Source organism: Girardinichthys multiradiatus, chromosome 9, assembly GCF_021462225.1.
Source record: "Girardinichthys multiradiatus isolate DD_20200921_A chromosome 9, DD_fGirMul_XY1, whole genome shotgun sequence".
NCBI lineage: Eukaryota > Metazoa > Chordata > Actinopteri > Cyprinodontiformes > Goodeidae > Girardinichthys > Girardinichthys multiradiatus.
The window spans coordinates 26,750,420-26,774,541 of record NC_061802.1 but is presented as its reverse complement, the minus strand read 5'-3'; the positions used below and the strand labels follow the sequence as shown (position 1 = coordinate 26,774,541).

The 24,122-nt window shown below is 39.2% G+C and overlaps 1 protein-coding gene across 1 annotated transcript in view; it reads right to left on the bottom strand.

Moving 5' to 3' along the window:
* Positions 1-10,094: 10,094 nt before the first annotated feature.
* faf1 (Fas (TNFRSF6) associated factor 1) overlaps positions 10,095-24,122 on the bottom strand; it is an 82,818-nt gene continuing 68,790 nt past the window's right edge. Inside the window, exons 18-19 of the mRNA XM_047375305.1 lie at positions 21,537-21,752; positions 10,095-10,659 (exon numbers count right to left, since the gene is read on the bottom strand). Of these exons, the coding sequence (XP_047231261.1) occupies positions 10,576-10,659; positions 21,537-21,752 (300 nt within the window). The 3' untranslated portion in view covers positions 10,095-10,575. The remainder of the gene's footprint in view (positions 10,660-21,536; positions 21,753-24,122) is intronic.

The following is a 24,122-nucleotide window of genomic DNA, read 5'->3' as shown; positions in this document are numbered from 1 at the left end:
TGTAGACCAGATTTTGCATGTTTTCACTGGTTTTTGTATGAGATGAGCTCCAAGTCTTTGAGGTTGGAAAACCTATTTACCAGAACCCTAATTTTTAGTTCCCTCAGAATGAGGAGGGGATTCTGCCCAAAATGTTACTATTACTTTCAGTCAGAAGAAACATGTTGCTAAAATTAATATGACATATGACCTAAATCTTTATTGTATATATGTGGCTTAAATATGTCTAGCTGCCAGTTTTATTACCATAAGGAATAAATTATGTCTTTTGCATTTTAAGTTTGAACCGTTTTCCTGCTTTGTTTTCATGGAAAGCACATTGTGTTGCTCCTGGCATTAAAAAGGGGTTATATAAATAAATAAATAAATAAAGATGACTTGATCCGAGGAGCAAAGATGTGATCAACATTTGCAATCAGTGCAAACAACAATGAATTCACCCACACTATTGAATGTTCAAAGAATTTCTGCAATACGTTAAATTTTCTACTCAGGCTTAGTTAAAAAAAAGTAAAACTTTCTTCTATTAAAAAAATTGCTGGCTGCCAGATTGTTCTCAGCATGAGAATAACCGCTCCGTGACACTTTTACCACACCATTTTCTTATCAACTGTGGCATGAAAATGCAGTGATCTGAAAGTGGGAAATGGAGATATTAAGTCTTCAGTCTGAAATTAAATGGTTATTGGGTTCCTTTAACTGGAAGTTACTGAGTTTTCCAAAGGCCAAAACCACATCTGAACTCAAGTAAATTCACAATGCCGTTTTAACCAATTATTAGGATAATTCAAGCTAAAACAAATAGAATTTCATTATTCATGCATAGATTCCAAGACATCATCAAAAAAATGTGATAAATGGCGGCATTGAAATCTGATCTTTAAAAATGAAGAGGAATAAAGCCTTTGACCTGAAGCAGCATGAATTTGCATTAATCTTTTAGTAAATCTGGACTAGTATTTTAAGCTGATAACACATTATGTGATCTTATTACCTTAATGTGGCACTAATCTAAGAACCAACAGAGAAAATAAACCACTTTCTGCACTTTATGGTATTTCATTTAATTAGGATGCTATATTTTCTCCTTTATGTACTGAATAATATGAATTTAGCTTTGAACACAAACCCTTCTTTCTTCGAATGTGAAAACAGGATCCAATCTCACATATTTAAGCCTTTAAAGAATTTAGAGCCATTTAAAAGCCAAACCTAATCAGATTTGTGACATGGCTAAATAAAATGTCCTCTGTTTTTCCATCTAGGATAAAAATCAAAGTCTCTTCATGTCCATTGTGTCGCTGACAAACAGAGCTGTGAAGAGAAGGAGACGGAGGCGCAGAGATGACCCTCTTTTTGTGTCTACACAACAGTTTAAGCTGCAGAGATTCTGTTTCTTTGAGCAGGGCCCGCGACTCTGAGAAAGTAAACTTGGGGGTGACCCTCCAGGTTAGGCCGGTCTGGTATACAGGCAAGGATCCGTCGATTCAAGGATTGCCCGGCCTCTGAGATTTCAGAGGGTTTCACTTCAAAAGGAAAAAGGGGAGATCACTCAGGAATTTTGTTTCGTCGCCAGTGGGCTACATTCTTGACCCCGGCGGGGCTGGTTAAACACTATCAACGCTTTTCTCTTTTGTCATCACAGAGGCAAGACAGCAACCTGATGTTGCCATCCTGAATCTTTAGCTGGGGAAGCCGGCAGAGTGAGCTTATTATCACGCTTTCTCCCGACCCTCTTCCACGTTGTTCAGTTTAGACGGGCACTGATTAAGACATCCATCCAAAGCAAGACAACATTTTAAGAGAAAATACATTGCAATTGCTAACTAAATATACTCAAATCCTCTGAAATATGAATGTAAATGCTGTACAGTTTTTTAAAAGACATCTATTGTGCAGTTTGTTACATGACATATAAGAAAACTGAACAATGAATACTGAAAAATTAAAAGTGAAACATTTCTAACTTAAATATAATTTTAAATTTATGTGAAAACAAGCTTTTGGTCACAAAGGTAACGCATCCAGGATGGAAGCTCAGACACCTCCCTCCCTAGCCATACCAGCTCAGTCATGGAGAACCCAATGTGTTCTCAGGCCAGAAGGAATATACAGCGCCTTGCAAAAGTTTTCATAACTCCTGAAGCTTTACTTTGCTGCAGCCACAAACTTAAAAGTGTTTTATTGGGATTTTTACATGACAGACCAACACAAGTAGCACAAGTGGTTTGAAAATTATATTTAGTTTTTACATTTTTACACAGCTCAAAATCTGAAAAGTGTGGCATATGTTTATATTCAGCTCACTGAGTCAGTACCTTGTAGGAACCACCTTTCACTGCTGTTAAACCTACAAGTCTTTTGGACTGTGTTTTTACCAGATAAGCAGATGCAGACCAGAACATTTTTGCCAACTTTTCTTTGTAAAACACTGCTTCAGCTCCGCCAAATTTGATGGAGAAGGTCTGTGAACACCAGATTCTGTCACAAAGATTCAGATAGATATAAATCTGAAGACTGTGTCAAGAAGCTTCTCAATTGGATTAAGACTTTGATTGTACCCTCAACCACTTAAATAAGCTTTGATGTAAACCACTAAACCATTGTACCTCTGGTTGTATGTTCAGTGTTGCTGTTCTGATGGACGGTCAACCTTCAACCTTCCCTGTATATATCTCCATGTTTTACTGTGGAGACTGTGTTTAGTATTAGCTATCTGCCATGCATGGCATTTTTCATGTAGGCCAAAATGGTACATTTTGATCTCATTGGACCCTGAGGACCTTCGTCCACATGATTGATGTGTCCCCTGTGACTTTTAACAAACTGCAAATGAGACATTTTTGGGTCTCTTGTTGCCACTTTTCTACAAAGAACAAATTTATAAAGTGCACGACTCATATAGTTGTCCAGTCGATAGATTCTCCCACCTGAGCTGTGGATCTCTGCAGCTCTCACAGAGCTTCTATGGTGTCTCTTGGTTGGTTTTCTGATTGATGCTGTCCTTGCCCAGCTTGTCAGTCCAGTTGGATGGCCATGTCTTAGCAGGTTTGCTGTTGGTCCATACTCTTTCCAGTTCCCCTCTAAAGCTTCCAAAGAACAGCTGTAGTTGTACTTAGATTAAAGTATACACAAGAGGACTGTATTTACTAAGTAGAGTTATTCTAAAAGCAACTGGATGCTCTTTATTTTATTTAGGAGTATTAGAGCTAAGGGGGCTGCATACAAATGCATTTAACGTTTCAGTTTTTATATGTCATAAAATGTTGAAATCATGTATTATTTTCCTTCCATTTCTTAATTATACAATGCTTGGTGTAGCTCTATCACAAAAAATCGCAAAAAAGACATTAATGTTTCTGGTTGTAACATTCAAAGGTTCATGGGTTATGCATATTTTTGCAAGGTGCTGTGTCTTCCTTCTGGTCTAGGAACCCCTTAGGATTTCATAAAAAAATGTGAAAAAAGGGAAATGTTATGAATACTTTTACAAGTCACTGTATGACCCCTCCAGCGAGTTCTGGGTCTGCTGAGGGGTCTCCTCCTCTCCGCTCATGACCGATAGGCAAAAGAAAACAGATAAATGGATGAAATTGATCTGTAACAACTTTCTCACATTAGCAGATCTGAAGTCTGTAATTCATATTTTTATACGTTAGAGTCAAAACATTTTCACTGACAAGAAACTTGTGTTATATAAATGTCAACATCAACCAGCAGAAAAGAAATATCTCATGACAAGTGTGGTCAGGTAAAGGAGAGGAATATCATTATATCTCATGGGCATATCCGACTGCATCATCATCATTAGTTGCTGCACAATGGGTGAACATGTTTATGCACGTTTCATTCAGAAAGCTGCAGGATAGAAACTGTAATCTCACAGTTCAGAGGAGCTGCACTATGTGCAATGATTCCTGAGGACTACGCACTCTGACAGAGGAGCAAAGATGCACCTGTCTGCCTCTTTCATAACCATATTCAGCTTCACGCTCACTGAGCTCCGCACCCTGTTTCAACTTCGCCTTCGCCTCGAGCCGCACGTGCCTGTGCAGCCACCGCACAATGCTGCGGAAAACCTAAGCATCTGTGTGCACCCCTTACTCGCTCAAATCCCATTTAGAGACATAACTGTTTCCTTTGAAGCTTTGCAAATGTTACACATTTATTACTTTAAAGTAACTGTGCTCTTGCCGACTTTTAATGTCTTCTATGGCAGTATCAGAGTAAATCTTTACCAAGGGCAAGTTAAAAGGAAAGTTCATTGTTGCCATTTTTGTCAAAGATGGGTTTTCCTTAGTACTTATGTGTTGTCAGTGTCTTACCCAAAGCAGAGTGGTTAGCTCTCAATTAGAAGGTAAGAATCCTGAAATACAAGCTAACTTAACTGATGATCAAAAAGGAGAATACCAAAGAAAACACAGTTGACAGATAAAAACAACTCTAATCTACACAATTTTATCAGTTCATGAGAGTTAAAATTGTGTATTTTGTCTATTATCACTTTGCACCATGTGATTATCCAGATGACTGACAAACTAACTCTTTCTATGTTCATCAACTGCATTAGCTGGAACCAGTCTATTTAAAGCTGTGTGAGACTATTTCCTATCTTGCCATCCATGCTTGGGTCTTGTAAAACAAGTGTTGTAGGTGTGTAAATGTCAGGGAATGAAAACGATTTTGTCAAACATCAAGTCCTGTCATGTCTGTAAAGTATGTGCGTCACTTTTGAGGATTTAAATAGTGTCTGTTTACTGGGATCAATGTTTTAAACTCCATGTCCTGTTGCCTCATGACTGGGTACATTACTTGTCTCTATGGCATTTTCATTTCTTTCTTTATTTGTAGCACATAAAAAAAAATCAACTGACCATCTGGGAAATACATTTCAATGATCTATTAGGGCCCCAAAGGTGTTAGCAAAATTAATCAGACATTAAGTCGAGCATGACGCTGGTGTAGGGGTTAAGCGTGCAACCACATATAGAGGCTATAGTGCACAAAGTGGGTTCGAGTCCCGGACCCGGCGACCTTTGCCGAATGTCTCCCTCTCTCTTTGAACCTCTTTCCTGTCTACCTACTATCAAAAATAAAGGCCTCTAGTGCCAAAAAAAATATCTCAAAAAAGACATTAAGTGAAGCCAAACGTTTCAAGCAATCAGCATCCTTAGGTGATTAAAGCACCTGCACTGCATAGCATAAGATTAAATAAGGCTTTTATTGGGTTGCTGCTGTGTTGATTCTGGAGCACTGGCGCATATGTGTGGTATACATTGTGCTACAGCATTTATGTGGCAGGTATTATCAACTTGTTTAAAGAATCCCTGGCAGGCTGGCTTATATGCTGACTAAAACTGTGTATGCTGTGGTATCATGTCATCATCATCACTGGAGTTCATATGCAATAGTGTGACAGGGATATAAGTCTTTGCAAAAAAAAAAAAATAAGACATCATTTGACATGCATCTGTTTTTGCCAATAATACACATAGAAGTCATTGTGTTGAATTAAGCTGAGATAACAGAAACCACCACTGTTTAGCAATGGTTAGTTTATCAGAAATGCTGATGCTTGAAAAGAGAAGTATACTGAAAGGATCATGGGGCGAAAATGAATAGACATACTGTTTGACGTGTCTTGATGTATGGCGTCTTTACTATCTGAGACAAAAGCATTGTGGTATAAAAATCTACATCATTGCAGTTTACTTGAACTGACGGGAACTTTTTGAGGGCCTAAATTGTGGTATTAGGTTGTTAAAAGTTTGCTTTTCAGTCAGTCCTGAGAATAATTTAGATGTTTTATTCATTAGAAATCCTTTTTCAGTCGGATAGCATTGATCTCTTTCTATTGCAGGTAAGATACTGGTTAGAGACCTCACAGAACCACACTTGAAATATGTCAAACAATCTATTATTTGGTATGTTAACAGCACTATGGCAAAAAAGACCACTTATTTTGCAAGCTACAGAAGCCAAAGACATTTTGTATGCTGCTTGCATTGTGCCTTTTTCCAGCTTCTGCAAGTCCCGATAAGCCCAATTCTAATGATTTCTGAAGAAATCCCAATCCCAATTCCCCAATCTAAGGAACCTTTATGAATAAAAACAGTCAATTATGGTCCTGTGATATTGATGTTGAGATGTCCTTTCCCATTGCAAGGGTTTTCCAAATTCTTCTCAAATTTCGTCTTGCTACCATGTCACAGTATTTTAATAATTATACCATCTTCAGCAAATAAGAAACATCAGAAAAGGTAGAAACTTACCAAAGTTAAGGCTTCTAAACACAAAAGTGGTGGCAGACGCACCTAAAACTGCACACAGGAATGATTACAGCTTTTACCAACAAAACTAAACAAAAATAGAAGACAGTCCCATAATTACACAGAACAGAAAGCTAATGCTAAGAAGTACTTGTTAAAGACACTAAACCTGATCATCAAAGTGTTCAAGATAAGAATTAGGAGAGTTTTACTGTAATTGCTTTCCTTTAAGTATAAAAAATAAACATTACTACCTTTTATGGCTTATGGAAAGCAGTACACACTTCAATTGTCTAACTTGGTATTTTACTAGAGGGGTCTAAACATTTTCTTCCCGGTGTATTAGCAGGATTTACTTCCAGTGCTTGAGTTGGGCCTGAAGACACGGTGTGACTGAACCCGAGGAAGTAAGGCTGACTGAGCGTATTAAGTCGACTCATTCTTCGCGTGAGAAGCAACACATTCACAGAGAAACTGACTAATGCAGTAATAACTGAAGAAGCTTACAAATTATATGAAATAATTCTGCAAGAGATCAGATTCATATGACAGCGACTTGAAGGGAGGTAAAGTCACCAGATCTCCTATTAGAAGGTAGACCTACATTCTGCTGTGCACTAAAGCATTAAATATTAAAAACATAGTTCCATGTGTGCATTATATTGCACTTTAAAAGCAAAAAAATATATAATTCCTAGATAATTTTTGAGGAAACAACTTGGCATAAAACTATTGATATTATTTAGAATAGCAAACACAGACAACTGGACAGAATCAGTGTCTTACAACAGCACCGAGGAGAAAACGTAACAGGTTCTGGTCAAGTCACGCCTTCCCCATTGTGAACCTTTGCAGTTTTTGTCATCCATTAACAGATTTTTTAAGTAAGAAAAAGGAGCAATCTGCCATTGGATGCTCTTGGAAATGTTTCATACCTGCTTTAAGAACTGATGATTTAAAATGTGGCTATGTGATTACAATAAATTTCTACCACTAGGAGGTCACATTCATAACTGGTCACATTTTTTATTGTCAGCTGGCCCAAACACGGGATCATATAGATCATATAAGATCTTTAGCTAAATATAACAATTTCCAAGATATTTATGCATTTAAAGATATATAAATATTTCCATAATTTATCAGAATACCTCACTGCACAGATAGGTAAAGGGTAAATACATGGGAATGAAATGGCTTGTTTATTGGTATGAAATTAAACTGAGGGTATAAAATGGAGGTTACGAACTGTCAAAGGGGAAAATTGAGATGTAGTCACAATAAACTAAATATTCTTTGCCGAATTCAGCAAAAATGTTTGAATCGCAATTTTCTTTTAGAAAATGTTTAGATATTCCTAGAATAATTTAATAAATGGTAACAGCAGAAATTACTAAAAGGGGCTCATCAGTTTGCCCCCCCCGTCTTCAACACTATTCACACTTTTATTAAGGAGATGTCACTGAGAGTACCAACATGTTTTTTTTACACTGGAAATACTCAATGAAAACCATTTAGATGTGTGAGTGTATCCCAGATATGAGGGTTTATTAAGGAGCTACATTTTCCTCAAAGATGTTTGGCATCTCTTTCTCAAACTTTGCCTTCAGCTGACAGAGGAGCCCTGCAGCAGATGGAGGGCTAAGCCTCAGTGATCTCTGCTTGCTGGAGGCATCAAACTGTGTGGCTGGTATTAGCAGGTGGTGTGATAGTGAGGGTATTAAAACATTTGTTAGGAAAGGTAAGCAAAAGGTCTGCCTGTGGCAACCAAGATGTGATCTCGCACATTTAAACTCTGGTGTAAACTAAAGAGGGAGAATCAGAAAAAAAGTTATTAGAAATATGGATCTAAAATCACCTGAAATATTTGACATGACGGTTTTCTGCAGCTGATGTTCCTTATATTTAAATATCATTTAAAATCACAACTTTGTTTTTACTTTTTCTTAAATAAAATCTAGATCATAAGTAAAAAAAAATGTAAAAACGGTATTTTTTTTCTGGCTTTGTCTACCTGAATAGTGTCACTTATAGAAATTGATAGGTTCCTTCCAGTCGAAGTTTAGATGACGTCCTCCTGGACCTGAATGTCACTGATTTGTTTGTTTTATGCATTTAAGGATGTTTTTACAAGGAGGAATTACTATACAACTTGAAAAAAAGAATTTAATTCACAAGTTTGAATTTATTGTCAAAATTCTCTAATCCACATGGGCCAAAAGTATACATTCAGGCTCAAGCATATACATATAACCCTAAAACATTTGGTCAATTGGTCCCCAGTAAGTTGCAGCTTGACCGCACCTTATCTAAAAGGTTCTGGCATAATTCTGGCATTTAGAGGAAACAGAAGAGTTAATTGATAGCGTTTCGTTTTCTACTGCAGACATCTAAGCAAAGTTCACAACTTTGGGGTTAAGGTCTTGGCTTTTAGGAGGCCTTTCCAGAAGCTTAATGTTAGCCTGCTTTATGATTTTCAAAACCAGCTGTGATGTGCGTTTGGGATCATTGCTCTGTTTCAAACATCTGACCCAAACCATCACCCTCAGATGTCAGATATTTGGTTACGACATTGAGGAACAATGACTGGGGTCTTTTGACCTGGAATATGATGGATCACCAGTGTCACTGATCAAGAAAGAACCAGCTTCTCCATAAAAATTGATATAAAAATTGAGCCATTTAGTCACAACAAGACATATGTTGGTAGAGATAAGGTGAGCCATTCAAACATGACACAGCGTACAAACTGTAAAGCATGGTGGTGGCAGTGTTGTGGGGAATTTATGGTGCCAGTAGTACGGCTGCACTGCCCAGTGTGCAGGGACTAATTAAATTCTTTAACTTCAGCTCCCATCAACAGCTACCTGATGGTTAAAAGTTGGACAAACCTGGGTGTTTCAGCAATGTAATGACCCTGGTGGTTTTAGATTGGATAAAACAGGCTAACAATAAACTTCTGGAACCCCAGTAATCTTGAACATTTGGGGAACTCTTATAGAAAGCCAGGTCTGTGCCAGGAAACCAGTCAATTTAAACAAATTCTGTCAAACAGAGTGGTCTAACGTCCAGCCAGAAGCCTGATGGCTTCGAAATGTCAGTGGTCAAGTAGGTGTCCATGTATATATTTGAACCTGTATAAGTTATGTGCATTAGAGAAAGAAAATGTAAAACAAAAATGAGAAAATCCACAATGAACTCAACTTGTGAACCCAATTATTGTCTTAAAAGATTCCTTGCTCTAAAAAAGAGAAAATTAAATGCCTAAATTACGGTAACCCTGGGCATGCCTATGATAGGTGTATGTAAACCTCTGAAGGACATTTCCCACATTCCTACTCAGATACTATTAGGATAGATATATAAATGTCTTTCTGAAATACTTAATACAGTATAAATGAGTTAATGATATAAGGGTGTGTGTGTCTGACAAGTTTCAACAGATTTCTGGGCAGGACAAAGATGTTTGTATTCATATATTTTATATAATGTATATCAAACTAAAACTAATACAGCATCAAACTAAAAAAAGGTCAGAAAAAAGAAAACTAAGGAGGAAAAAATGGATCACTCTGTTGTGTGGAGTAGTGCAAGTTAAAACCAGAGGAAGCAGAGACTGACATCGTGTCCCCTCTCCACAGAGAGAGTTAGGGAACGGTTAATGGGGTAAATACAGCCGGAGATCAGAGTCCCCAACCCTCACAGGGCAACATCTAGTTGTAATTTCCCTTTTTATTACAATTTTAACATTTCATTTTTATTTCAAACACAAAAACCACATCCTAAAAAAAAGTGGCCTTGGTGCATCAAATGAGGAAACAGGAAGAAGTCCTTAATTTTTATTTATTCTCTTTTTTTTTGTGACAAAGATTTGTCTACTCAGTCTCTCAACACTGTTATTGTTCTTTGTGTTGTGAGAGAGAACCATGACACAGCAGTTTGGAGATGTGAAGTTGTCAGGTGTGTGAACAATGCAGGAAAAGGACAGAGATTCGGGAAGGTGTAAATTTGGCTGTGTGCTTGTGATATTGTCCTTTCTTCTCTGTGCAACGCCAGACTTTCATGTACTACAAAACAGGCCGTGAGCAGAAAACCTTATTTGAACGTGCGTGTTTGTGTGTGTGTGTCACTGGATGTGCATGCCAGTGTCTGCTCGTCTGAGAGATGGTAGGATAATGTGTGTGTGTGTGTGTGTGTGTGTGTATGATTGGCCCAGACTGTGAAGAGGGGGCACCACGCTCTGTGACTAGTGTGAGTCCAGCCGGTTCATCAGTCAGTGAGTTCTCAGCATTCAGGGGGTCCGTTCCTATTCTTTAGCCTCCAAGAAGAGCGTCTCCTGAGGAAACAGCTTGGCCTCCAGCAGATTTGACCCTGGATCCAACTGGGTGATCTGAGGGGAAACAAGGTGGGGAGAACCTCAGATTAAAACCCTGATACAAGCCAGAGGTTATTTTCAATATTGGTCAAAATAACCAACATTACTTTACAGAATGAAAAAACATAGCTGCTGTATTCTATTGTAAGTCCAAATACAAACATATAATGAAAATTAAAACTGTAACAAGTCCAGATCAGCAACAATCACAGCGTTCAATGCATGTTGGGGTTGTGCATAAGATGTTCTGTGAAGGCTTTAGAGCTTTGTTAAAGAACATTAGTGAAAAAACAACATTATGAAGAACAAGAATATGTAGCAAGAACCAAATGAACTAATTTTGTACTGGCAGCCTAGGGAGAGAGAAGGTATTTCTCTGTTATTGTGGAGTATGTATTGGCCTATAGGCGTGCACACCACAAACCTTTGTGGAAGAGTGGCAAGAAGAAAATTATTAAAGCAAACTATAAAAGGCCCTGCTTAAAGTTCACAACAAACCATGGAGGTGACACAGAAAGCATGTAGAAGAAGGAGCTCTGGTCAAATGAGACTAACATTTAACTTTTTGTCCGACACGCAAAATGCTTTATGCAGCAAAAAACGTAATACAACAGATCCCACTGAAAACACAATCTCCATCATGAAACTAGTGGCGGCAGCATCACTGTGGGAGGCAAGATAATCCATAAGAAACTGCAGACAGGGAATATGCATGTTTCTACCCTGATAAAAAACCTGATGGACTTTGAGTGGCACTTCATAGTTGCTGTCATTTTCTTCTTTGAAATATTTCTGTATATTTTTATATTTCTTCATGCTAGATGGTGCCTTCACCTGCACCTAAAAAAGTAAATGACACTTGAACTATTGCAAACCAGTAATAGTTCACAGTTTAAAACCCTGTTTAGGATGGTACAACATTCTTATTCAAGCGTCACTGTGGCCATGTTTAATTTTTGATTTTGGGGGTCTTTTTTCTATGTTTTCTTTAATGATGGCCCAATGGCATGGATATGTGATCCTGTTTTTTAAGAACATTGTTTTTTATGTCCTCAAGATTGTAAAGCCGGATCAGTTAAACCTAGTATAAGACACTGCAAATTGTAATTCTTCAATTTTTATTCCAGCGTTATTGCAACCATGGCTAATTCTTGACATTGATGGTCTAATTTTGTTTCCTCACTGATTCCCTGAGGCATGGAAATGTGCTCATTTTCTTTCATTTGTTAGAATATAAATGTGTACGGTTTGATTGTTTCTGTCCTATAGAATGTCACTTATCTTCTTTTGTGTAATGTGACGTAATGATTATGCATTTGAAAACTGCCGCAACTTAAGCACTTCTAACAAGAAGCCTACACTGGGTAAAGTACTACTAGTCTACAACTACTACTACAGCTAATAAATTATACAGTACATGTGAAATACTGGTTACTGTGGTTACATTATTTTACTGTGAAACTAACACTGTACATTAAAATGTTTGCAGTAGCTTACTGATAAAGTGAATGCAGTAGTAACATTAACTAGCCTTACTGGCAGCTACAGATGCCAGTAGTTTACTGTATATTTAGTTCCACCACTGTATTTACTTTAACAGTAAACCACTTTACAAATGAATTACAGTGCAGACAATGTAAATGTATAGTAAAATACTGGTATTTATAGCTGCCGTTTTTTTTTACTGTAAATTTACATGATTATTTGTTAGAGTGTATAATGGGATGGATTAGATCAATGGATGTTCAAGGGTTAAAAGGGTCCAGTCAAAGTCCAGACCTAAATCCAATTGAGAATCTCTCTTAAGACTTGAAAAGGGCCGCACACAGAGGCTGTCCATCCAATAGGGCTCAGCTTGAGCAGATTTGCAACGAATTGGCAAAAAAATGACTCTAGATGTGAAAAAAACTGGTAGAGGCATAACCCAAAAGACTTGCTGCTATAAATGGAGTCAAAGGTGGTTTTACAAAATATCGACTCAGTAGGAGTTGATAGAAATGAACAGCAATATTTTTCATTTTTATTTGCAAAACTAACTTCAGAGTAATGCAATACACTGGATGGTTTATTATATAAATGACCAATAAAATAAACTGGAATTTGCTGTTGTAACATAACTAAAGGTTGCAAGGCACTCTAAATCTCTTTTCCCACCATATCTAAAACATTTGAACTGCCTCCTCAGATTTGTCCATATTAAGTCGTCAGGGCCTCAGCTAATTCGCTGCCGTTAAAATCCCTCTGTGACTGTCTGGTCAGATATCCCCTGTGATTCATAGTGGAGAACAGTGTAGCTGTAGTTTAATGTGTGTGTGTGTATTTTTCTAACATAATGTTTGCATAAAAAACGCAGAAATGTGAGCAGCAAGAGTCTAGTTACCCTGAGAGAATGGTTTGGTTTGTTTTCTTAAAAGGGACCCGATCCAGAACAAACTGATGAAGATTACAGGACAGGAGAGGCGAGTGTGAGAGAGTGAATTAACCGATGTGTTTTTAAATGGTTAATAAGGACTGATTTAGGTAGTGAAAAAGGTCAAAGTGAAGCATTGCTGATGGTGTAAAGGAGAGAAACATTTAACGTTGCTGAAAACTCCCCAGAAAAGCAATTGTCTAAAAAGGAGAGGAATAACGGTGTACCACCCACAACGCCACTGATCAAGTTAGCTAACATAAAGGGGGTCTGAGCTGTTTTATTAAACAGGACAATCCAACTCTCCCTGACATCCAGCACCCCTGTGGGCCTCTTAGCTTATGTGAGCTAATCACTGGAGGTTTTGTGTTACATTGGGCCAATCTAACACCTGGGCTGAACGGGCGAGGTGGTGTGACACCGAGCTGTGTTCGGGGCTTATCTGATCACTGCTGCATCAGCCTTCTCTGATTAGGAATCCTTTCCTAACCTCACAGCGGGATAATTAGTCGGCTCCCTGTACCTGCTGTACAAAGGTCAGAGGGCAAGCCGAGAGCTGTAAAGGTCACACCTCCCAACAAGTAAAGTCTCAGTCTTCACACCGACCGTCGTAGGGAACGAAAAATGAGTCGTGACCATGAACTGAGCCACAGCTCTACATCTGGTCACCATCTATAGACAAATTACACAGTTCATTATTATTATTAGAGAATGTGGCACAGTCAGAATTAGGGAGAATTAATACATTTACCTAAAAAATATGGGGTGGCATGAAGTTTTTACTGTATTACATTGCATACAGTAATAAATAACTGCTTCACAGTATTAACAAAACTTTAAAACAAGTACAAACAGTATGATCCAAGTGCAGTAAAGACCTTAAACTAAAAAAAATCGAAGACTCTTTAACACTTTTAAGAACCCAGAGAAAACCTGTATACCCTTCTACTGCTTCTTTATCAAGCAGCAAGCTTCACACACTAATACTGCAACTTTTCTCCATTTCAAAACTGTTAAGATTTGGCTATCTTGTGAGTCAGGAAAAAGTGCAGCAGCCTTCTTTCAGCCAGTTGACTGGCAGACTCCAGCAACAGGTGAGGGAGGGGCAGCATCACGTTCTCTCTCTTCTGACCCCCTGCCTGCACTAAAGATCAGTGAGGAAGATGTAAATAGGCATGAGGGGAAGACGTTGTGCCTGCGCTGTACCAACTGGCACCCCCTCAGATCTTAAACAAGTCTATGGAGCCGCACCTCAACCACCCAGGGACGTATGCCAGGATTCTGTTTTTGGACTTCAGCCCAGGCTTTAACACCATCAACTCAGATATCCTTTACCAGAGGTTCACCCCTATCTGTCAACTGATGCCCAGCTACATGACTGACTGGCAGCACCATATGAGGCTGGGGAGCATCTTCTCCCGCACAAAAACCATCAGTACCGAGCACCCCCCAGGGATGTGTTCTCTCCCCACTCCTCTTCTCTCTGTACACAAATGACTGAACCTCAGCGGACCAGTCTTTAAGACTCCTAAAGTTTGCAGAAGACTCCACTGTTATTGGACTGATCCAGGACAGTGACGAGTCCGCATACAGACAGGAGGTGGATCGGCTGGTACACTGGTGTGGTCAGAACCACCTGGAACTTAACCCACTCAAGACTGTGGAAATGATGGTGGACTTTCAGGGAGACCTGTGGAGGTCTAGGGTCAGGAAAAGAGCAGCTAACATCACTGCAGACCCTACACAGCCTGGTCACAGTCTGTTTAGACTTTCAGGTCAGCGCCACAGAGAACGATTCGCAAAAACCAGCTGTCACACAGAGTTTCTACCCCCAGGCTGTCTCTCTGATGAACAGCTTACAACCAGAGTAGTCAGCATACTTCCACTACCACAACATGCCTTTTTTTTCCTTTTTCTTTATACATAAAAAAAATAGCTGTGCATACACATAAATGTCCATACTGTTCCTACATCTTTATTTATTTCCTCTAAAGTTCTTGAAACCGAAGTCAAATTTGTCGTTTGTGCAAACAATCTTAGCTACTAAAGCAGACTCAGATTTTATGGACTTCAAACTGAAATGATAGCATGATGGAAAACATTGAGTCATTTTGAGACCGTAATGTTTAAAACCTTGGTATATCTTGATACCACTAAGTAGCAAATGTCTACATTTAAATGACATCTCAGTTAGATGTTTAGCTAAATGTGGTTTTAATGTTTAGACTTATAACTGACCTTATTTAGTTAACACTGAGAGGAAAAATATATCTTATTTTTGTTTTATCCATTGTTATTTTAGTTCTACTCCTATCATTTGTGCTTGCCTTTCCTACAATGCTGCCCCACAACAGAGGCTGTGAAAGGGTGAGAAAAGAGAAAAAGAGAGCAAGTGAAATAGGGGAAGCTGAGGAGGATATATCAGCGTGAGATAAACTCTCCGTCTCCCACAGGTGCTTGAAAATGTCACTGCGCGTGGAAGCTGGTTTCCAGTTTTCATTTCCCCGTCCTCATTTAAATGTGTCATTTAGACTCTTGACATCTCAGCAGGGTGTTGGGGAGCACATCGTCCTCATACCCTTCACCCAGTCAAGTGCCTTACAGAGCAGCAGGGGGGGGGGGGGGGGGGGGGGGGGGGGGGGGGGGGGTGAGATGCTATGCAAAGAAGCCTGTGTACATGAGCTGTGCTACAAACTTCTTCTATCCCAAAGGTGGGGGGTGGGAGGAATGACGAACAGGACCGCTGCGTTCCTTTTCCCACCTCAGGAGCGGCGCGTCACAATTGGCTGCCTTGCTAATGAACCCGACAGGCTGTTATGACACCACAGCATCAGGTAGGAGTAAATGAGGCTTTGTGGTGGAGCAGGTGTGTGTGCAGAATCAGTACGAGTGTGTTTTGAGAGTGAAATCGGGTGGAAGGGTTTGTGCTTGTGAGTGCACCAGGGAGAGAAAGCAGCATCTGACTCTGAGAAAGAGAAGCAGGGAAACAACATGCCACACTGACACAGGAGACGGGCGCCATCGGTGATTGTTTACATTGTTATCCAATTAACAGACCATAAGCATGGAGGCATCTGTCAACAAACAAAGCTGTTGTTTTTCCTCTGCTCTGCCTAAGCCATATTCTCTCTTCTCCTGCCTATACAGTCATGCATGCATTCATAAATACACACATGCATACATACAGAACAGCACAGAGATAACATCTAACCTCAAGTCAATATGATTTTTTAAATCAGACAGTGAAATCAATAAGGGGAATTAGGGGATGGCTGAAAATATGACATTTGTCTTCTGAGCTTTTCATCTCACATTTAGAAGAATAACATCTGGAGCTAATTAATAACTGGGAGAAAAATCCCATAAATCAACAGAATAGGAGCTAAATTAACATCTTTTTACTCGAGATCCATTTTAAAGAGATAAAAAGAAAGATAAATGTGATACCTTGCATTACAAAGCCTCACTTAAAAATTGGATCCGAACATTAAAACAGATGGGGGCTTTTCAGCAATCTTTAATTTTCTCTCTCGTCTCTCTTGATTAAAAAAAAATAAAACCAAATCTGTGTTTTTACCATCAAGGAACAGGGTGTCTCAACACAGTTAAAACCGCATAATTAGCAATTAATGTGAGGTTTAAATTAAACAACATTATTGTACGTCACTAGAATGAAATGAATGAAGCAGGCCGATAAGAGAGGAGGCAACACCGAGCAACGCTCCGCTGTGAAAGAGAAGAAAGGGAAAATAAACACGGGGCCCTCAAGATGTCCGTTTCCAGCACAATCAAACGTGCAGCTGAAATAACGCATTTTTAATGAAGCCATTACAGGCCCTGCTATGTTAATTAAAACCAAATAACTTGTCTGTTTTAAACTAGTGTTGTCAAGTGTTTATTTGGCCAATTACAAAAGCAGTGGGAGATCATTATCTGCTGCCAGGAGCGTTGACAGCATGTAGTGCAGGGGCGTGAACAGAGCAGAACAGAAAAAGAGTACGGCACTTCAAAGCAGGGAGAAAAAAAACGGGACTCGGGGGGGAACTGAAGATTCAAAAATAGAAAAAAGGAGAAGAGAAAGAAAGAGGAGAGATGAGAAAGCAGCTTGTTCTTCAATAATCAACTTAAAGGTGTATAAAAAGTGTTTCTATGAAGCAAAATTTGAGGATGATGAAAAAGATTCAGTAGGGATTCAGTAGGCTGCCTAATATTCTCTTGACATATCTTGACATATAGTATGTCCTGCAAAAAGAATAACTTTTGCCAATCAAAAAATCCGATTATATGGTTGGGATTGTTATCTTTGCTGATTAAGTTTTTTTTTTCCACAGCAGTTGGGGGAAACAACAAAAACTGGGTTCTTGTTTCAAATATGAATTGTTGGTATCGATGTTTGGCAGCTTATTTTTTAGAGCAATAATTGTTTTTATGATGCACTAAACAACCTGAAAGAGATGTTTGATGCCGTCAGCTGTGAAGCATCATTTTCAGCTACAGTTTACTAAGGGACACGCAGAGATTTTACTTTTTACTGTAATTTGTAATCTTAATAAATACCCCAAAAAATTGCAATAAAAAACAGGCAGACCTTACATCAGAAACTAATGACAGCCATGCCATCTGTTACAGCACTTTTTGTCTTTTCAGGTGTTTGTGCTTTTCAACTCTGATTGCTTGTTTGGTTTCTTACATTATCCAAAATAGACTATTTAGATACCAACTAAAAAGTATAATTTAGTAGTAAAGAATCTTAAAGAAGGATCCAACAAGAGAGGCACCAATCAGGCTTTTCTGGCCAATCAGAGTTTCCCTGTCCTACGAAGTTTCACCTAATGATTTTCGATTTTGACTGATTCCGATTCTTTTCTCAAACAACGTTAACACAGAAGAAATATTCTTCTGTTCCTTTAACAGAGGTTGAAGCTTTAAATCTAACATAAAGTAATTAGAAAATTATCTTGACTTATCCATCAAAGCATATATCCCTGACCTTCAGTTGATTTTTATAAAATTTCTAAAAGTGTCCAAAGGACATGGAAGAGTTTATAGAAACAAAAGGGTGGGAGTTCTTACTTTTGACGCATTTAATAAACAGTAAAAAAAACATAAATAAATACATTTTTCAAATAATCAGAGGTCATCAAGGGAAGATTGTTCAGAATACACTTTCTTCCTATCACAGATTAATCCAATAACAGCATCAGCCTCCTAAACCGCCAAAAATCTTTCAGCAAAGCAACAATAAACAAAATGAAACATTGAGTGAAAAGGGATTTTAAGACCAGATTTGGTGTCTGACACACTATATATACCTCTCTGTGTTTAGAATAAGAAACACTGACTTATTATGAAGCTGGTGTTGATATTACATGGAAAAATGTTAGAAAAACCTAAAGAAGCAATTTAAACAAAACGTTTAAAGCAACGGCTGTTTAACCTCCCTCAAGTTGTCCCAGGAATCTTTCAGATAACAAGATAGACAAAACACAGAAATGTAACAGATGTAAAACCTATTTCAGTACAGAGCACAGCTTCTTTTTTTGTCACTGTTTATTTTTCCTCCATCTCCGGTTTTACACAAGAATCCTACGCTGGGCGAGGCATTACGAAGGAGTTGACACCCATTACAGTATCACGTTGAGCAAACCAATACATTTGTTTGACAGTGTTTGGGTTTGTGTGACCGGCTGAGCAGGAAGCGGCAATTGAAAAATCGTTTTAATGGCAGTCTAAACATCTTTTCCACATACTGAAGGAAGAAGACCTTTTTTTTTTCTTTGACAAGCATCAAAGACAAGGAGGGGAAATTCTTGAATGAAAAGCTGAAAACTGAAACACAGAGCCCTGCGCTCCCCCTCCTCCACCTCTTCGTCAAACCCGCTGACAGTCATAGAAACGGAGGAAGGGTTAGTTCCCTGAGCACGGCTAAGCCTGGTACAAATGATGCCAGTGTAAGGCCTGCTGTAGTGCTGAAGAGATAAGCCTCTGATACCAAATGTTGAGGAAGACACGGAGTCCAAAATGTGGAGACTAATAGACACTTATTGGCTAAGGAAGGGGAAGGTAGCAGAAGCATGAATCAGATGTATCTAAACATTAAAGTCGTTAAAATTCAAGAGCTGAAATAAACGTAATTAGGTCTGTAGCCAGATATATACCCAAGATAAACTTTGCCTTTTATCCTGCTGAATAACACCATTTTGCAGCTCTAGTTAATTTTCTCAAGTTGGATTCTGCAAAGCCAAATGAGCTGAAAACAGTGAAGAGAACACAGAGAGCAATACAAAGAGTGACACTGCAGACTGAAAACTAAGAGAATGTTTCAACAGTTGTGCAGTCTTACAAATGCAATAGTGCTCTATCCTCTATCCTCTGAGCCTGGCAGAGGAACAGTGAGAGCGTCTGGACGGGATGGGAGCTTTCTATGCTCCCTCTCATTTAATTACAACACAGAGCTGCCGGATTAGACGGGGACCTGTGTTCGCAGCCTCGTACTGGCACTAAAACTCGGCTCCTCGCCTTTCAGTTTCCTGGAATTATCTCCCATTTTCTCCTTTTTAATATCGCCGCCACTTGTCTTCTCTATCCTTTTGTCTTTCAGACTGTTTCTCTGATTAAATCTTTTCTTTGTTCAAGCGCTTGTCCTCTCTCTTCTTTTCCTTCACCAGCTCTGAAATTATCCTCCTCCTCCGGCTCCTCTCCCCCCGTTCTCCTCTAATCCTCCCATCCTGTTTTTGCTGGAATTTCATCTGCGATGCAGGCACATCTTTATCTCTGTCTCAAACACATGTTTACTCTTGATTATAAAGAGACAACTGTGAATCCTTTAAGTGACAAAGTTGTGAGCGGGGCATGTGTTTGCTTGAAAATATTTGTGCATGTGTTGAATTGTGCGATGGCGTCGAATCGAGAGTGTGAGCTACGCGTTAATGTGTGTGTTAGGTGTTTATGCCCTGACGGTCTCTACAGACAGTAATAGCGTTCTGTCTGGGCAAGCCTACACACACACCTCTTTGTAGCCACTACCACCCCTCCACATGCACTCCTGTCCTGATTAATGGAAATCTAGCAGCACGGCTAATTAGACTGGTAGTTAAAACGGCGCTCATTAGCTTGCTACCACGGAGCGTGGCGACCAAGCCCTCTAAAGACTGGTTGTAGCTAGCTGATTGCTGCCAAGCATCAACAGAAGAGCCAAAGAGAATACTACTGTTAGTGCTGACAACTGTATCCTAACATTGTCAAATTGTACTGTAGGGACAACGGACCAGTAATAATTAATATTCACTAAATAATACATACACACAGGAGGATGCAAGGACAGATTAAACATTTTAACCTAGACACAAGTAAACACCGGTGCAGCAGTACTGCAACAGCACAAAACCAGCAGGACTAAGATGGAGGCAGAAAGAGAAAACAAAACAGAAACTTTGAACCTTTAGCAAATTACAACAGATTACCTTTACCATAATCCCTGCTGCTCTCCATTCGCGGCCTGAGGTTTATCTTATGTCCAACTGAAAGAGCAAATTATAGCAAAGGATTTTTCCAGCAGAGCTGATAGTTATAACTAAGGATATGACAAAACCTGCTGCGTAGAGCTGTTATAATAGGACCGATTTTAAATTCCCTCTGCAGCCTTTTGAGCCAAAAGACTTAGACCACGTACAAACGAACCGAGGCATTTCATGTAAGATGTTTGCAGCGATCAGTAACTTCCTCATGTTCACTGTATAAATGAACCCATGTTAAATAGTATGGATCTCTTGAACTACGTATCGGCTTGGGGTCCTGATGAAGACATTTTTAACGATCAGCATAGGATGGTGAATACACTCAAATCCCTGTTGATGGTGAACTGCCTACACTGTTTTTGCAAGTTTCAGTAAGTTCAATTAACTTACATACATTTGTAAAAAGAGGATGGATACATTTTCTTCTACGGGATTTTGATATTGGTGGGAAAATTATGTACCTCCTCACAGGGCTGTTTACTGCCCTATGTCACATGTTTTGTATTTGTTTTCAAAGGGTAATAAGGCTTTAATTCCTCATCCAGAACAACAAAACATTGAACGAGTGAATGCCCCGGCGTAGTGTTAGAAAGCAAACCACGTTGGCTGACATTATAGGTGCTGGATTTTCCCTACAACCAGGCTGTTTTCCCTTTTTACAATGATATTCACAATAAAACAGACTCCTATCATTTGACCTGCTTTGGTGGCTGTGCTTGGATATCCCACTACACCTGCTTTTGTAGAGCAGCTGAAACACAATTTAATAAATTTATATTTACCACTGGGAAGTTTGTAAAACAAGGGAACGTTTCTGACGATTTAGTGAATGGTTTCAATTATCAGTGTAAAACAAAATAAACAAGCTAATGTTAAAATCTTGACTGGGAAATATCTAGTAAACAGTGCCTAATTATATCCACACATTTCCTTCATGTTGGTAAGTAAATATGCCGAATGCTCACATTTCTACGAGGAAAGGTGGTGAGGATCTTAAATTCTTCGAAGGGGAATCCTTTGGAGGCCACAAAGTCAAAGAGGACCTGGAGCTTACAGTTGCCCAGGAAACGCCTTTCCAGAAACTCGCCACTCGGTGTGCGGATTCTCAGTTTGCTGATTTGTTCTCCTGACTCCTCACCGGGCTCAGCTGGTAAAGCCTGCTCCAACGACAAACGAATCGCCTAAAAAGGAAAAAAAATATATATATAGAAATCCAGCGTCTTCATCATATAAGTAATTTGATGATTTTAGAAACAGTGCTCACAGAAAGCAGACAAGTTTGCATTCAGGTGCTTCCCTCAGGGAAGCTACAACCTACCTTTTAACAAGTCAATCACATTTGCCATGTAAATTAATCAGTTCTTATTTGTATAGCTCAATATCACAAACTTATTATGACTTTTATTCCCTTTACTTACCTTCAGGTATATATCAACCAAACGTCAGGCATGAGAGGGACAACTAGAGTCCATGTAATTCCAGATTGGTCTAATTTAAGGTGTTGCACATTTTAGCAAACAGACGACTAATATGAAAATCTTTATGAAAGAAAATCTGTTCAAACAAAATACTCAAATAGTAGGGCTAGGCAATAACTTATCGTTTATCATGTACCTGGAGAAAAATAATTGAATGTGATAATAATGACTAATTCTCTGATCATATTGATAAACTCTAATACACAACATTTGCAAACCTGGAAAACTGTTAGTATGTTGGGATTGTTAGTCTGCTGTTCAAGCTACTTTTCAACTACTGGCTCCATGATAACATAAATACATGTTGCATTGATGATTCAAAAGCTGATAGAATGTAATTATTCTGTAACATTCAGCAGAAAAGTAATTCAAAACTGTAAAGGTGAAGTACCCTTTAATAAAGGATACGCTTTATTTCGAAGGCAAAATTGTGTTAGAAATATAAGACTGACTGACTGTAGTGACCATTTTATGGCTAGAAAGACTGCAATAAATATTTGTAATTTTTCTTCAGGACCTTGAATTTTTTGTCTTTTTATTTTTATTGTTATTAACCCTCTGTATTAATTAGTAGCATTATTACTATTAGTATTTCCACTTGTTTGTCTCTCTATAATTATCGGGCCTGTCCAGTGTGCTCTCTGAACCAGATATGGCCTGCCTCGCCTATACTTTAATAAAGTCAACTGTGAAGCGGGGGAATGTCTAATGTTCCCCCTCCTGTAGAGCAAATCTGGCTCTGACACTTCATGGCAACCAGACCCAACTCTGTGTCTGCACAAGCTGCCAGATCAGAACACTTCAAAAGACAAATAAAGTTTGGAATATGTTATTGTCAATTTTTATTGTCAACAAAATGTTCAGTCCATAATGTCCTCCCCTTATCAAAATGTGTGAAATAAAGCCCAAAGTCTGTTTGAAGCTCTGTAGCTTAACATTAATTAAACAACCCTCTTGTCCTAAGATTATAATCATTAAATTAGCTGCCCTGTGTCTCACCCCATTCCCTAAAGCCTTGTGTAGCTCAGAAGGTCGTATGCCAAGTTTCATACAAGTATTGTAAAAAGCACCAAGCGTGGACATTTTTCATTCTCTGACTTTTTGCTCTGTTAAACTGAGACTGATGCTATAGAGTATCTCTCTATGGAAGATGGGTTTGTGTCTTGTTTGATACAGCTAAATATTTTTTTATAGACAGCAAATGTGACAATACGTTCTATAATAGACTATGTGTGGATTATCATGTACAAACACAAACATCAACTGTCATCTTTACAGCAAGGCTAATCAATTCTCCTGAGTTCCAGAAAAACGTGCCTCAGCTGCTCCCCTGAGCGTCCCACTTCTTTATGTTCCTCACCCCTCGCCTCCTCCTCTCCCACCTCCCGCTTGTTGTTCCTGTTTGGCCAGCCGGGGAGCATATGCTGTGACAACACGCCCCGGCTTTATTTACACACCATAATGCAATTATATTTCATAAGAGTGTACAACAGTAGCTCATTAGCAGCTTCTGGTGTTGGGTGGGCAGGGTAGGGCGCGTGCCGCTCCGCCATCAGCTCCCCCAGGTATACGAGCTGATGCTGACTGGGTTAAAGGGGCCCCCAGGGACAAAGTCACACACACACACACACACACACACACACACACACACACACACACACACATAACAGACAGAAGTGCGCATTTTGCACATACAAATGCAGTGAGTGAACACCACACAAGGGCATATCCACCCAAACAAGTGAGATAGCATCCCACCAGAAACCACAGTACACTCGTTTGGTCAAGCCTCAGGCCCAGGGAGCTCAGCACAAATAATCAGGAGCATCTCCCCGTCTATTCACCTGCGCCAGCAGCTCCGCTCGGCTAACCGCAGAGAGCAAACAGATGACGAGCAGGGGGAAGAGAAGCACCTGACAGCCACACAACTGTATGCTAAGACCCCATGAAGGAGGTAAATAATAATGTCAGCTCACATACAACCACACCCCCAATTCAGAGGCTCTTACTTTCATCTCCCTTTTCTTTGCACAAAGGCAGAAAATCACAGGGAAGGCATTCCCTCTAGCATTG